The sequence below is a fragment of the Pseudorasbora parva genome, chromosome 20, assembly GCF_024679245.1.
Source record: "Pseudorasbora parva isolate DD20220531a chromosome 20, ASM2467924v1, whole genome shotgun sequence".
Taxonomy (NCBI): Eukaryota; Metazoa; Chordata; class Actinopteri; order Cypriniformes; family Gobionidae; genus Pseudorasbora; species Pseudorasbora parva.
This window is the reverse complement of record NC_090191.1, coordinates 24,598,790-24,615,113: the sequence shown is the minus strand read 5'-3', so window position 1 is coordinate 24,615,113 and position 16,324 is coordinate 24,598,790. Positions and strand designations below refer to the sequence as shown.

Sequence of the window (16,324 nt, the reverse complement as noted above, 5' to 3'; positions counted from 1 at the left end):
TAAAAAATAATGTGCAGTTTGTATGATCTCTCTTATTTTGTATGATCTCTTTTATTTCATTTTCACAGATTCTGCAAGCGGTTCACAAACTTTTTCTTGCAACTGTATCTTTCCAGGAAAGTTTTGCACTTTGGCCGTTGTTCTACATGAAAGGAGAGAAAAAAAGAATGTGTAATAAAGCAACTCAATTTTAATCACATCTTATATTTACAGAACCTCTAGTACCTTTTTCTGCTCTGGACTGTAGTTTGCAAAACCATGTGCTAGTGTAGCTACGGCAAATAAAATGCAAATATAAAATGCAAATAAATAAATAAATAATACTAATATATATAATTTATTTTAAACACACCAAAAAGACTGCAGGGAAATGACAATGACAACACAGACTGAAACACTTACGGTAATGTCAAAGCACTTCTAAAACAAATCAACCATTGGCCACAAATCTACTAGAATACAATGCAAAATTTGCAACTGAAACCAGCGTTTAACCCACCTAACCTTGACCCCTTTGTCACCACGGTGAAGAAGAAAAAAATGCATCGTCGAGCCATGTACCAGGGCCTTTTACAGGTCAAGTGTGTAATTTCAGCACTACTAGCCTCACCAAAAGGAATTGCAAAAATAATTGTTTTTCAAATGAGTTTTCCTGTCTTCCATCCATCTGCCATGAGTCACACAAACAGTTTGTCACACAATACTGTTAGTTCAGACAAAATTCGACATGCTGGGCCGGTCAAAACAAACAGCTTAGGGCCAAGAGCAACAGCCTTCACACATTTTTCAGGAAAAAAAATCTACTTACTAATAGTTGTCTCAGGATTTTGAGCTTGGATTAAGAAAGAAAATGTTCACTTCTAAATTGAGACAATGCTTCAGTTGGAAGCAGGACATAATTTATAATATATTTTCCCGGTATATTTGTACTTTAACTCACTTGCAATTTTACAAAGGTTAGGATTGTAAGTAGGCCGTTGTTCTGCCGCCATCTACAGGGCTAATCGCGCGAGGCCCACGAGCCGTCAACAAGGGATGTTTTGTCGCAAATTCGGAACTGTCGAAAAAAGCACTTTTGCTTTGCGGCAGCTGTACACAGATACACGTGTATCCAGAGGCGTTGTGAAGATACATGTAAGTTACAGAACGAATGTAAATACAGATTTGAAGATGTGTAAATACAGAATAAATATAGAAGTCCGTATATTGGCAATAGTTACGTCTATAAACGGTGCTTTTACGTGTTGTCTATTTGAAGTAAAAATGTATTTTTGCACATGAGGTGGCTAACTGGCTAACACACATCGTTTTCTTTCACAAATCTCTTGCTTCTAAATATACTCAAAGATATATGGGTGATTGGTAACTAAGATAATTTCAGATATGTTATGAACGATCATTGTTACCGGATCTGAGGTCTGCATGAGTGTTTTTGGAGTGGAGTTGCAAAATTTGACATATTTTAGGTATCTCACTAGATTGTCAGAGGATGCAAGAGTAACGAAGTCTTAATTATGAGGCAAATCAGGTGTCTGATGTGGGAGATACCAAAAAATCGTGACCGACATGGTCATGAAAACTGGAAATATCAAGGAACATTGTTTTTCAGCCCAGATAGAAAGGGATACTTGTAATTATTTTATGTATATATGTAATATGCAGTGTGTGACCTTTTTATCACCCTAGTTTCCATCAGGATGGCAAAGAGTTTACGCAGCAAGAGGAAGAGGAAGATGAGGGCGGAGAAAAGAAAGAAAAATGCCCCCAAAGAACTGGCACGACTCAAAACAGTGTTGGGTCAGGGAGAGAAAGGAGAGATCACCATGAAAGATGTAGCCGAGATCGCCACTGTGGTGCCGCCTGAGAAAGTGATTGAGAAACCAGAAGATGGTGAGCTTTTATAGAAACATTTAGCACTTGTAGTTATAGTAAGCTTTGTATTTTATTATTCAATTCCATCTGTTGTTGCTTTGAAACAGATGGCGGAAAGATGGATTTGGACACTAAACGCAGTAAAAAGACAATGTTGGATGATCAAGGACGGTATCCGGTCTGGATGAACCAAAGGGAGGCGAGAAAGGTGAAAGCCAAACGTTCGGCTAAAAAAGGAAAACCTAAGACAAAGAAGGGTCTTGCCTGGTAGATGAACTGAACTGCTTTGAGTGTGGACATTATTCCAGTAAAAGCTGTATAGGAGCCTCGCTGTGCATCATTTTCATGTACAGTTTGTATGTTTCTATGGACTTTTCACGCACCCTTGTGCAGAAAAATTCTGTACGGTGTTTGCAGTTGTAAAATGTAATGGCAATCTGTTGGTGACAGACACTGTGATTGAACATCATGTTCAAGGTTCTTCTGTTCACTAGAGTAAAGAGTAAGAGGAGAGTAAAAACACTGTACGTTTCCTGCATTCAGCGTACCATACAAGCGACTCTTCTAATAAAACATTTTTCTCTCTAGTTCAATCCATGTTACTCTGTGGGTCTGCTTTACTTTGAAGTTGTGAAGTATTATGTATTTTCTTTGCAGACACAATTATGGATGTGCATCCTTTTTTTAAAATCTTAATAAATTCAATATTCCTCATGGGAAAAGTTGTCTTTTATTTTGTGGTCAACACAAATGCATAACATTGAGTCAAAGAAACAAGCATAAACTTGTTGCTCGGCATAAATCTTGAAGCATGAAATGACGTGTAAAGCACTGTTATACCTCTGCATTAAATCTCTTTACCAAGCAAAATCTATAATTGCACTAAAGTTTGAAATTAACAGCTAACAACTTACACAATATGCTACAATACTTTTTGTTTGAAAATTCAGACCTTTGCAAATGTATTTAATGTGTCACAATACATACACTACCGTTCAAAATATTTTAAAGAAATACTATTAATCAGAATATGCATTAAATTGATCAAAAGTGGCAGTAAAAAAATATTTAAAATAAATGATGTATACTTTATTCATCGAAGAATTCTGAAAAATAATTGACCAAGGTGTCCACAAAAATATTAAGCAGCATAACTGTTTTCAGCATTGATAATGATAATACATGTTTCTTTACAACAAACAAAAATATTAGAATGATTGTAGACTGGAGTAATGATGCTAAAAATTTGCTTTGCCATCACAAGAATAAATTACATTTAAAAATATATAAAAAAAGAAAATGTTTTTCCTAATATTTCACAATATTAGTTTTTTACTGCATTTTGATCAAATAAATGCAGCCATGGTGAACATAATACACTTCTTTCAAAAACACAGAAAAATCTACCCCAAACTTTTGAACGGTAGTGCAAATAATCATTTGTATTTTAAACGAACATTATAGAAAAAAGTTGTCCAAGTTATCTGGTAACTAACCATGTGCATTGAATAGAAAATTTTGTTCAGTTAATAGACACAGGCTTATTAAAAAAAAAAAAAAAAACATATTAGTATATTGCACTTGTATGTCAGAACAAATGCAATAAAAAGAATTGTCTGCAAGTGGCTAAAAACATATTTGATCATTGGTTATTAGTAACTACATGAGCTCCACAAAGCTGGCAGGAAACAGGCCAGTGCGACCATGACACATTCCTTTCCACCAACCCTCATCCACCATCTCAATGTTAGTGATGATGTCATCTGGCATGAAGGAGATCTCGTCATTGGCCTCTAAAAGAGTTAAGAATGATATTCATAATAGTAAACTAAAACTAAAAACACTCAGAAATTAAAAGGTATCGTTCTTGAGAGTCAGTTAAAGGATGGAATTATGTCATTATCAGTTGCTGTTATGGTTGTACGTACCTCCTTGGTAGTCATAAATGGCTCTTGCTGTTTGTCCCCCTCCAGTTAGATCTTCATAATCATGATCAACATCTTATGAAAAAGTGGAATTACAGCTGTTATTATCACAAACATTTATAGAAATTTTTAATCTACCCTTGATCACACTACCGACTAAGTAAATGTGTACGCGTATGTCAAACCTTCGGAAGCACATAAGCCAATATCCTCATAATCTTGGTCCTGAGGTATGGGGTCAGAATCACATTCAGCATACACTTGCTCCGGCTCTGGCTCCTCCTCTTCAAACATCTCCTCTGTGCGTGGCGGCAGAGATGGCGGCTCCTCATAGTCAGGCTGATCCTCCACCTGAAACACACAGAGAAACTGATGATCAATCCTTTTAGTATAAGAGCTTAAAAATACTATTCATTACTTGTCTTAATTGTGCCTTACATTTTAACAACTTCATGGTTACAGAAGAAGCAACAATTAGACTTTTTACATTTTTAAGAAAATTTGAGGCACTGCTATGCAGTTCTAAGTAATTTTACCACAATATTATGTTTATTATTTGCTAGGGTTGGTTACAATTCATTTTAAAATGTTCTTATAGTGTAATTAAAATGTTAAGTACTGAGTCATATTAATTAACTATACAGTATATACTCACTGTAGGGTTAGGCTTAAGATTAGTTGCAGTAACATATATAACAAGGACACTGTAAAATAGTGTTACCCTACGTTCTGAGTTGTTGCTTACCGGTCCCAGTTAAATTTCTAATCTAAAACTGAAATAAAAATGTATTAAAACAACTATATAGACATATTTTAAAGTGGTCCTATAATGCCCCTTTTAACAAGATGTAAAATTAGTATTTGATGTTCTCAGAGTGTGTATGGGAAGTTTTAGCTAATAATATCCAGCATGTTAAAATTGTCACTTTTTGAGGGTGAGCAAAAATACAAAGTTTTTGTGAGTGTCCCTTTAAATGCAAATGAGCTGCTGCTCACTGCCCCCTTTCAAGAAGAGGGCAGAGCTTTAAGGGCTTGTGTTAGCAGCTCGGATTACCTCATGCAGACACACACCGAAAATGTGCGAAACTGTTCAGCCTTTTATGGCTGTTCACGTGTGAGATGAGTAATAAAAAAGCCCCACCAGGTTGCTGAATATTAAAACTGTTTATGTATAGATTTGGGAATCAGTATGTTAATGTACTCATAGTTATGATGTCATAATGGTTTCCGTATATGGTGGGAGTTTTGCGTTTATGAGCATTAGAGTATGTCTTAAGAATGATCAAACTCTTATTTCAAATGAGCATCAACAATATAACAAAATGGGTCTTGCCTGAGCTTCTGTCACTGGTTCATCGCTGGGAATTTCAGGCAATTTTCTGAACACCTTTGTGGGTTTCTGGGATGCTGGCACAGGAGGAGGTCTCTGATCCACTTCCTCCTCTTCATGCTGGCTCTTCTCCTTGATAGAGAAGATCATTAGTGTTCATTAGTGTGTGAAAAAGACAAGGCTGGTGTGTGTGGGTGGGCTATCTATTGTTGTCATATGTTTCCATTTAAGTGCAACACATTATATATAATGTGTTGCACTTAAATCAGGGTATATACAGCAATCCTTCATTTAAATTTACTACTTTTTAATGCCTTTTTTACTACCTTCAGAATATTTTTTAAAACCATCACAACACTAAATTGCAAGTATTAATCAGCGACCTTTCTATTATTTACACAGATTTTGACATATATAACATACAAAAAAGAATAGATTTATAATCGACACCAGGAGGAAATCTGTTATCATTCAGACACAATAAAATAGATCTCAACATTCAAAAAGGTCGGTTAAGGAGAAGCATTACTGCATACACATTTGATTTCAATTAATAATTGGTAATTCAGCAATTAAATTATTTAGTGTTTTTTTTCCAACAACAAAACCTGAGCCAAATATTACATTTCTATAACTGTGATAAGTTGTTGAATTTAACAAAATACTAAAAACTAGTGCTGTCAATCGATTATAAACTTTAACTAGATTAATCACACATTTTTTTCTGTGGTTAATCGCAATAAAAAAAGAAATGTTTTTGTACGTTTTTAATATATTTTTTTATATAATAATTTCACAGTTAATCAAATTAATGTAGAAACAACATAAAGACAGTATATTTTAAATACTTGTTTAAATGACATCTTATTATGAATGAAGGCCAGTATTACTGATATTAATACAGCTACTGATTTATTTATTTTTTTACATTTATTATTAGGCTTCAAAAATATAAAAATTTTAATTTAGGTAAACTTAAAACAATGCTAACATAAACCCATAATAAATGTCATGTTTACTCCTGCCCTTCCTGTCTTAACAGTTAGGAAATATACAGAAATGTTATAAAGTTATCAAAGTTATATGCAGTCTGCACTGCATAAACTATAAATTAAATAGTTAATCCTTATTAAAGCTACAAAAGTTATTTAGTCAAGAGCAGCGAGTCATTTTCACTGTTCCTTTTGTTCTTTAACTTTACTGACAGGAAGCTTTATTGGCTGCTGTCCCTTTAAGAGCAGACAGACACGCGGATCTCACTGTCTATGGATCGCGCCTCATTCTCTCACAAATCTTTTTGTTCATTTTAGACTTTATATGAATCATTTAAAATTTCTCTTAAGAGGATAGTCATTGAAGATATGCCTTGAAGCAAGTCTAAAATAAAACGTAAGCCAGCCCCTTCTGTTGAGCGCACAGTGTTCTGAGATGATGCCGAACGATCACTGAATATGACGTCAGCATCAAACATACGTTGAGACGGAGACAAAAGATCTTTGATTATGTGCCCAGATATGCTAAAGCCCATATTTAAAAAAACGAACGCGAACGCAGATAGAATTTCAATCAGAATAGGACACCTGATAGTCTAAAAAAATAATACCTAATTTGGAAAAAAATAATACCTCTGAGACCACATTTAACACTTTTAATGGCCTTAAATTTGACCATTTTGATTTATCACTTTTTAATACTTTTTAAAACCCCGCGGACACCCTGTAAATAAACTTTTTTCCCCTAATATCAACATATAGTTATATTGTATACCTCAATATAACAATATTGTATAGCGTTATTTATATATATATATATATATATATATATATATATATATATATATATATATATATATATATATATATATATATATATACCTCCTGTTTGCGTTGTGCCTCTTCCCGTTCTCTCTTCTCTCTAGCAAGTCTTCTGCCTCTCTCCTCCTCTGCTCTCTTCCTGTTTTCATCATCTGAGGCCTTTGCCATGTTCTCAAACCGAGCCTTAAGGTTTCCAGCTCCTACACTTGCTATAAACACAAAGAACAGATAATCAAGTATTTACAGTGTCCCTGAAAAGTATATGAACCCTTATTCAGCACTTAAAATGCATGAATGCTATTACATCACTACTCAAAAAAAAAAAAAAAAAAAACATATCAAATGTATAATTTCCATAGACTTGTACAACAAACACTCACAGGCCTCGAAAGCTTGAGGCTTTTCATATGCTGATGATGGTGACTCCATCTCACTGAAGGAAGCTGCACTCTATGAGAAAAAGAAAAAAAAACACTATGTACATTCACTGGGAAACTGTCATGTCAAATGAATAATGCATGGAATACCATTTCTGCCTCACAATCAAAAAAGAGAGAGAGAGAGAATTTAGAAGAATTCATATCTCACCTTGTTTTTCGTAATTGCACTCGCATTGTGACTATATCTAAAAGCTGTAACTCTTACAATTTCTCACAATTGTGACGACGTGTATTTCACAATGTAACTATGTTTCTCCAAAATGCAACTTACACACACAACTGCAACTTTATTTATCTCGTAATTTCAACTTGCCATATAAATAACAATGAGACTATCTCACAACATGTGCAACTTTTTTTCTCAATTTCGACTACACTTATATTTTGCAATGTGTCTATCTCACAACTGTGACTGTTTTTCTTGTAAGTGCAACTTTATCACACAATTGTATGGCAAGCCGTTGTGACTTTTATTCATTCACAGGATTTGAATTCTTGATTTCAACAATTAAGCAAGTTAAAATGCTAATTCTTGATATCAGTAATTGTATTTTCATTAGCAAAATGTCCCCATAGGCTGTCATTCAAATTGAATTCTTGATAAACAAGTGAGTTGCTACTAGTAAAAATTTCATTTTTGATATCAACAATTCAATTGCCACCAGTGACAATGTTAATTTCTGATATCATTAATGTGTTTATTACTAGTAAGAAAGCCATTTTAGATATCGGAAATTATATTGATAGCAGGAATTGAATTCTTGATATCGACAATTAAATTATTGGTATCAGCAATTCTAATTGTTGATATCAGGAATGGAATAGTTGATATCAATAATTAAATTGTTGATATTAGGAAATCAGTTGTTGATATCAAGAAGTCCAGCCCTGATATCAACAACTGAATTTAAATGGCAGACTATGGTAACGTGTGAAAATCTAATTGTTGATATCAAGAATTCCAGTCCTGTAAATTAATAAAAACAAAACGGCTTGCCATACAATTGCGACTTTTTTCTTGTAATTTCAACTTGCCGTATAAATCATAATGACTTCACGTATATCTCACAACTGTGATTATAGTTCTTGTTAGTACAAATTTATTTATCACAATTATGACTTTACATTTATATTGCAATGTGACTATATCTCACAGCTGCGACTATATTTCTTGTAAGTGCAACTTTATTCACACAACTGCGACTTTTTATCTCTTAAGTTTAACATGCCATATAAAATCGTAATGTGACTATCTCACAACTGATTAAATTCCTTGTAAGTGCAGCTTTATTTCGCACAATTGTGACTACGTTTATATTGCAATATCTCACAACTATGACTACATTTCTTGTAAGTGCAAAAAAAAAATTTCGATCGCAACTTTCTTGTATTTATGATTTGTCATATATTATATATATATAAATATATATATATATATATATAGCAATGTGACTATATCTCACAATTATGATTATATTTCTCACAATTACAACTTTATGCATATATTGCAATGTAACTGTCTATAATCGTTGTAAGTGCAACTCTCATACAACTGCAACTTTTTTTCTCAATTTCGATTTATGTTCGTATATCTCGCAATGTACCTAATCTCACACCTGTGACTATTTCTTGAAATCTTGCTAATTTTCTCAATGGTGACTTTGCTTCTCGCAATGTGACTTCTTTATTTTAAACATTATCCGAATATTATCTTTCTATTTATTTGTTTACTCTAAAACAGAAACAGGCTTTAATAATAATGGCATGATAAAAATCCTTGAAATGTACCTTATCCATGCGATCTGCTTCGACTCCATAACGTCCTCCGAAACCCTTTGCATAGTCTAAAATAATAATACACACACATATTGAAGGGTCTTTTTAGTCTGTCGCCGATGTGACCAAATATTAGCATTTACTTTACTTTTCATCTTCAATCACTATAAGGACGAATATTGTCTGTACCTCTTATTGAAGGAAAAAAACTTGCTATCAGTGTGTTTTGCTTTAATCCCTGATTAAAGCAAGAGCTTGACTAACCAGGTGAAATGAAGGTGAAATTACTAGTTTTCCGACAAGATGGAGCCTAGAAACACAGATTTGTGACCTTGTGGGTCACGTCACACCTTAAAGTCAGGATCCTGGTGTCATCCAGATAATCAAGGGAGATATGCTTCTGCCTATTAGTCCATATGTGGAAATTTTCTAAGTTTATCTACTTCTTAGAATCAGATTCAACCTGGAGTAATGGCTTAGTTTAGTGACCTGTGCAAAGTTGAAGCTGAATTCTGCTAATGAAACTACAAACTATTCTTCAGTAAATAAAAATTCTGCAATTGATTATACTCCTGACTCCTGGTCTTCGTTAATCATATATTTTAGGTTAATTTACAGCTAAAGACCCAAGGAAAAGACATGATGAATAAAGACCAAAAATCAGCAAGTTTTCATGGCATATGAGGACACAAATGTGTATAATGACATGGGTATGACATAGATATTACAAGAAGAGAATAAAATGAGGACATTGGCCATGTCCCCACTTTTCAAAATGCTTATAAATCATACCGGATGAGTTTTTTTTAGAAAGTAAAAATGCAGATTGATTCATGTGATAGGTTAGTTCGGTGGGTAGGTTTAGGGGTAGGGAAGAAAAAAGAAAAGAAAAAGTAATATCAACAAGTGTTGCATCTAAAGCTTCAGTTTTCAGTTTAATACATCACATGTTGTAATATGAACTTTGATATGTTTTGTCTGGAAAATCAGAATTGATTTCCAAAGAGCCGAGGTATTCAAACCCTCAGGCCAAATATCAGGGCCCCTTAAAAAATTCCATAAAGTAGTTCCCTACAGAGAATACAGCGCAAGAAGATCACAAGGACCCCAGCTACCATTTTCAATCATCTAATGTTAGAAAACACCCTTTTTGTCACCCTTGTAAAAAAAAAAAAAAAAAGTACGAAAAGGGGTCACAAGTTGTGGCAGAGGCCCTAAAGTCCGAGACATTCAGAGACGGATACCAAGTGATGTGACACTAATGCAGCCTATGCTATAGAAATCATTACAAAACATCGAAATAAATATAAATATTTTCAAACAGTTTCACATAAGTCAAGTGATCTCAGGGAATATTTACAGTACCTTTTTGTGACTGATGTTTCTCTGTTTCTCCTTTGTAGTCGTAACCCAAAGCAGCCTTGTCAACCTTTTCTTTTTCCACACCGTATTTTCCCCCAAAACCTTTTGCGTAGTCTGTGAGATGATCAGAAAACAATCCTTATTTTGGCCTCCTTTTGGTGGAAGAATAGTTTATAAAACATAATTCTGAGGACCAGGATGCTAGTCTATATAACAGCGGAAATTAAACGTACCTTTCTGTGACTGGTGTTTCTCTGTTTCTCCTTTGTAGTCGTAACCCAAAGCAGCTTTGTCAACCTTTTCTTTTTCCACGCCGTATTTTCCCCCAAAGCCTTTTGAGTAGTCTGTGAGATTTTAAGAAAACAGATTTATGCTTTATAAATTATTTTTCTACCAAAAGGACAACAAAATATGAATTAAGGGACCAGGATGCTGGTCAATAACACAGCTGAGATCAAAAATACCTTTCTGTGATTGATGTTTCTCAGTCTCGCCTTTATAGTCGTATCCCATTGCAGCCTTGTCAACTCTCTCTTTCTGTACACCATACTTGCCACCAAAACCTTTAGCATAATCTTATGAACAGTAAAGAAATGACTATTAAAGAAAAAAAAAAAGATAAAACCGAGAAGATACATAGTCTGAAGTTTTAAGAATGAACGAGTACCTTTTTGAGATGCATGCTGCTGAACCTCACCCTTGTACTCGTAGCTCATGGCAGACTGTAGAAAATTAATAATAAAGTAATTCTAACTGTCTATTAATTTATTTATTTATATTATACAACCACATTTATTAAAAAATTAATCATAGGATAGTGAGAGGGATTCTGACCTTGTCCACACGGTCCTTCTGAACACCATATTTTCCCCCAAAACCCTTTGCTGCATCTTTCTGGGATGAGTGCTGTTCAACCTCCGCCACATAGCTGTGCCCTAAAGCACCCTGGAAAAATTCAACACATACTTTTTTTTAATTAAAATCATCTAATATCATCAAACTAATAGCATTTGGTGTCATCAAACCTTGTGCAAATGACAATGCAAGATTAAATATACATAAATACAGTAGGGGTCAAGAGTGGTGGAGTAAATTTGGTATTAAAAAAAAGTTTTTATCTGACAAATTTATTTGGCAAAAAAGGGCAAACTAAAGCTACAGGTTTTATTTTACTATGCAGAAAAATGGAAAAACAAAAAGCTCACATGAACAATTATACATGGAGACTACTAGAGATGCACTGATGTATCAGACAATTTTTTATCACTTAAGAACCATAGGAATATTGGTTATGAAAAATGCAGATATAACAAACCAATGGTTTATTAATTAAGTATATGCCTTAACTGCATTAAGGCATATACTGTATATACACAAGATGTATAATGTATGTTTCATAATCCGAGATTAATCCAGAATCCAATGCTGTCAGCATTTTAATGTGAATCAAACAACAAAAGACAACAACAACAACAAAAAAATGCTCACTACTCTTGACTAAATAACTTTTGTAACTTTCATAAGGATTAATAAATAAATATATATATATATATATATATATATATATATATATATATATATATATATATATATATATATATATATATATATATATATATATATATATACACACATTTATACATATATACAGTTACATTTAATTTATACATTGAAGAATATGCAATTATTTTACATTTTTTTACTTTATTCCTGGCCCTGAAGTGTTTAACCTTCCTAAAAGCACTGTTTGTTTAACATGTATCTTTGTTCTGTTGTATTTATGCATTTATGTTGGCCTGCTGAATGTTGAACATATCCAATCAATGTTCATTAGAAATAATTTGTACCTTAATGTATGCATATTTGCACTTTGCTGATTTAAAACATGATCAAAAAAATATATATTTTACTGACAAAAGTTAAAATTAAGAGAGCAAGTGACAAATATCAGAATCGGACAATTATTGTTTGTTAAAATCAGTATTAAAGGCTAAACGGCTTTCGTTGTCATTTAAAGGCTTTGTTCATGTCGGACAGACATTTTAATTGTATTTTGTGTCTGTTAAGAGGCACAAAGACACCCTTTACGTTTATGCCCCCATAGCTGCCGTTTTAGCTGAGTGGGGGCTCTGGGCATTAACTGTAATAACTCCATGTTGGAAGCACCAATCCGGTTCGTTTTTTTTTTTCTTCCTATAGACTGTACTCACAAAGGTATAATGATGAAGATAAACTTAAAAATTCCTCAGAGTTGTCCTTTAACCCCAAATCGGTATCGGTGCATCCCTATTGACTACAACATAATCAGTTATTAATATTATGTTGGCTTTCTGTTGTTTTTGCATGTGTTCATAATTTCATTGTATGACAAGCTGGTCAAAAATAATGTCTGCACAATTTGGCATTTTCATTGCGTTATCACCAATAACTATTGTCTGACTATCACCAGACCAAGCTCAATCTTTTAAGATTGAACATTGGTCTAGGGAGTCTGCTCTGTATTCTACTGCACAAGAGCCGTGATCAACGGGCATAGTATAATGACTCTGTATGCAATTGGATAGCCCTTCAACCATTCAGACCAACAATCCAACGGTTCTCTATCTATCAATTAGTGTTAAACTCGCTAATAGCGTGCCAGGTGGATAAGCCGCTTTGTGATTGGTCCCCTCAAAAATTTGTAACAGAAGCAGGATAAAAATATGTACAGGTTTCCAGCCTGAGCTGCAGGGCGAAATCAAGTCACCGGCAGAACGGGCAGGGCTTACCCAGTCTACAATAACTAGGCAATATGCTTACAAAATCTTTGGTTACACTTTTTTACGGTGTCATTGTTACAGTGAAATTATATATTTAAGTACTGAGTGATGTTAATTAACTACATGTACTTGCTATAGGCCAGGGGTTTTCAAACTGGGGTCCTCCAGAAGGTTCTAAGGGGTCCCCAGAAAATTTCAGAGAATAAAAATACAAAGCAAAAATGCAGTCTACCGAACATTCTAACTGTTTAATTTCTAAAGATTTCTCTCCTTTCTTGCCATATACATACTTTCCAGAATTTATGTTTGCTTTGTATCTTTGTAGTGAGTCTTTCTTCACTATAGTTCCTTTTATTTTGCTCACTGTGGTTGTTGTCAGTATTCTTAACAGGTCACATAAGCTGCATAAATATATTTATTGTGAAAGTTTCTCATACAAATAATTGTCTTCATGTTTATACATTCAGCATTAAGCATAGCCAGTTTAAGTTTGGAAACAATATATTGTATTTATAATGTCGCACATACTACTTATCTTAGTTTAAACTTTTTTTTTTCTCATGCATAAAAATAGATGGATTTTAGGAAAGGGGTCCATTATAAAAAGGTTCATCATATTTGGGGGTCCTTGGCATCATAAAGTTCAAAAAACCCTGCTATAGGGTTATGGTAGAATTAGGGTTTTGTTGAGGGTTAGTTGCATGTACTTATGCATCAATTACTGTTATTAGTATGGTAAGTACATGTAACATATGTAACAAGGACACTGTAAAATAAAGTGCTACCAATTATTTGTAAGAATCTTAATATTATTTGAATAAAGGGGGAAGATGTCAATATGCTTAGGCCGGACATCACCTGGTCACTACTGTATATGCAAATTACTTCCCATGAAATATTTATAGATGTACAATGCATTCACATTAGCGAATTGTCTGTGAAATTTTGATGGCAAGAAGTTCCATTGTCTATTAATATTGTAGTGATGTATGAACTACTGATCATACCAAGCAGCTTTCTGTTAATAAAAGGAGAGAATCTGCATGACCAACTTGAAGCAATTGCGAAATCTACCTAGGGAAATATTTTGCCATCACATGAAATTCCCAATTGTGTAGAGATTCCTATTGAAATGACTGGATTCAGTGAGGGAAAATTTGCAGAGCACCAGTAAATGTGACAGCACCTTTACATTTTGGACTGTAATCATCTAACCTTGTCCATTCTGTCTTTCTCAACTCCAAATTTCCCTCCATAGCCGTAAGAAGCTTTAGGGCCCTGTTCCATCTCTTTCTTCTTAACCACCTCATGTTCCCGAGACACATTCTGCCTGAGATCTGCAATGCTGTACACAAAAACAGGCACATCGCATGTTACTACATGCTGCATATTTACCATGGAATGTGGCACTTCTGTTAAGCACTCAGATCTGTGCATTTGTTTATGGTGCTCATCTATATGTTCAGCATAGAAGTTACAAAAATAAATTATATAGATATATCTCACAATTATATTTAAAAGGCAGTGTATCAGTGCAACATCTTATTCCGCTTCTGACATGACGTAAGCTTGAACTTATCAGTCCATATTAGGAAATGCAACTCAAGTCGACAGCATTTCTACTTCCTATTTCCTCACTGCGTAGTGTGACGCTCTATTCAGCAGCACTTTCAGTTCAATGAACATTGCAACCTGCTATATTATCATATCATTTAAAATCATAAGATTATTTTCTGTATGATGTGTATTAAGTGTTACCTGATGTGTTCTTTTCGGCCTGATCCTTCTATGGTTCTTGCACCCCATCTCTGCTCCTGCTCTGAGACATCGTTCTGAAACACAGAAATAATAATGAATAATAAAATATGCTGTTAGAAATCTTAACCTTAAACCAGGGATGTCCAGTCCTGCTCCTGGAGGGCCGCTGTCCTGCAGAGTTTAAACCCACCTGAAGCAGCTGATAAACGTCTTACAAGGCCATACTAGACACTTCCAAAGCAGGTGTGTTGAGGCAAGCTAGAGCTAAACTATGCAGGACAGTGACCCTCCAGGAGCGGTTTTACAGAAGTCCCTTTAGAGAGCTTTTGAGTTTTCTCCACCTGCATACCTCAAAATTTGGATCTGTATCCCAGTCGTCCCCCTCTGTTTCGACCTTCACATTAACATCATGTCCCACCACAGCTTTCCACATCTATAGAAAGAAAATCCAAGATTTCATGACTTATGTTACATTTCCTTGTGTAGAGACATTTGAGTATTGTGCATTATGCTTAAAATGTAGCAATATAAATATAACTATACCTATGACGTAAAAAGTAACATTTCAGTAAGTGACTTATTTTAATAACACACAAAGCAGTAGTAAAATAGTCAACTTTACAATGTCAAGAGTGAAACAGCTATATGTTATGCTATATGAAACAGCTAGCAATAGCATACTGCATGTTTTAATTTTATAAATGAAAGACGAGTCGAAAGTGGTGTTGTGTTTTGCAAGTTCCTCATTTTTCAAGAGCATCAGACATTCAATCTTCAAAACTTCACGGAAAATACATTTTAAATAATTACAGTAATCAGACCCTGAACACTGTAATGCAAGCACTGTAACGTTAAAATTAATGTAACTTACATACAAAATACAATTGACTTCCTGCTACAAAAAAGTTATGACAACTCACGATGTATCAACACACTTCCTGACTTAAAAAGTTTCGTGTTTTTTTTTTTAATGCATCCGTAAGAACAATATGAGAAGATAATATAATGGTTAATACTCACTTTATAGTGCTTTTATTCCCGGCTTTGTCTCCGTTAATTATTAGTATCAGTGTCAGTGTCGGTGCGCGATAAACTGCAATCAGACCTGCGCTCGAATGCGCGCCGCGTACTGCAGAAGAGGCGCGTCGGACACGCGTTCACGCGCATGAGTTTCAACAGTGCATTTTTCACCAATTCAATAAAAAAAAATAGATTAAAATAACAATCTTGATTTTGGAAGTGGTCCAAATATCTTAAAAATTACGAATAAACTTATTTGTAATATTAG

The 16,324-nt window shown here is 34.2% G+C and overlaps 2 protein-coding genes across 2 annotated transcripts; one reads left to right on the top strand and one right to left on the bottom strand.

Moving 5' to 3' along the window:
* Positions 1-1,004: 1,004 nt before the first annotated feature.
* On the top strand, positions 1,005-2,465 carry llph (LLP homolog, long-term synaptic facilitation factor). Its single transcript, XM_067427623.1, has 3 exons — positions 1,005-1,134; positions 1,687-1,890; positions 1,980-2,465. The coding sequence occupies exons 2-3, from the start codon at positions 1,698-1,700 to the stop codon at positions 2,141-2,143; spliced, it is 357 nt and encodes a 118-aa protein (XP_067283724.1). The 5' UTR covers positions 1,005-1,134; positions 1,687-1,697; the 3' UTR covers positions 2,144-2,465.
* A 131-nt stretch (positions 2,466-2,596) lies between these two features.
* On the bottom strand, positions 2,597-16,187 carry hcls1 (hematopoietic cell-specific Lyn substrate 1). The gene is made up of 16 exons (XM_067427622.1): positions 16,057-16,187; positions 15,386-15,469; positions 15,037-15,110; positions 14,494-14,623; positions 11,354-11,464; positions 11,187-11,241; positions 10,984-11,094; positions 10,753-10,863; positions 10,523-10,633; positions 9,170-9,225; positions 7,322-7,391; positions 7,002-7,150; positions 5,131-5,259; positions 3,983-4,148; positions 3,801-3,872; positions 2,597-3,665 (listed from the first exon to the last, which is right to left on the bottom strand). Exons 2-16 carry the CDS (start codon positions 15,467-15,469, stop codon positions 3,532-3,534), a joined length of 1,563 nt encoding a protein of 520 aa, XP_067283723.1. The 5' UTR covers positions 16,057-16,187; the 3' UTR covers positions 2,597-3,531.
* Positions 16,188-16,324: the final 137 nt, after the last annotated feature.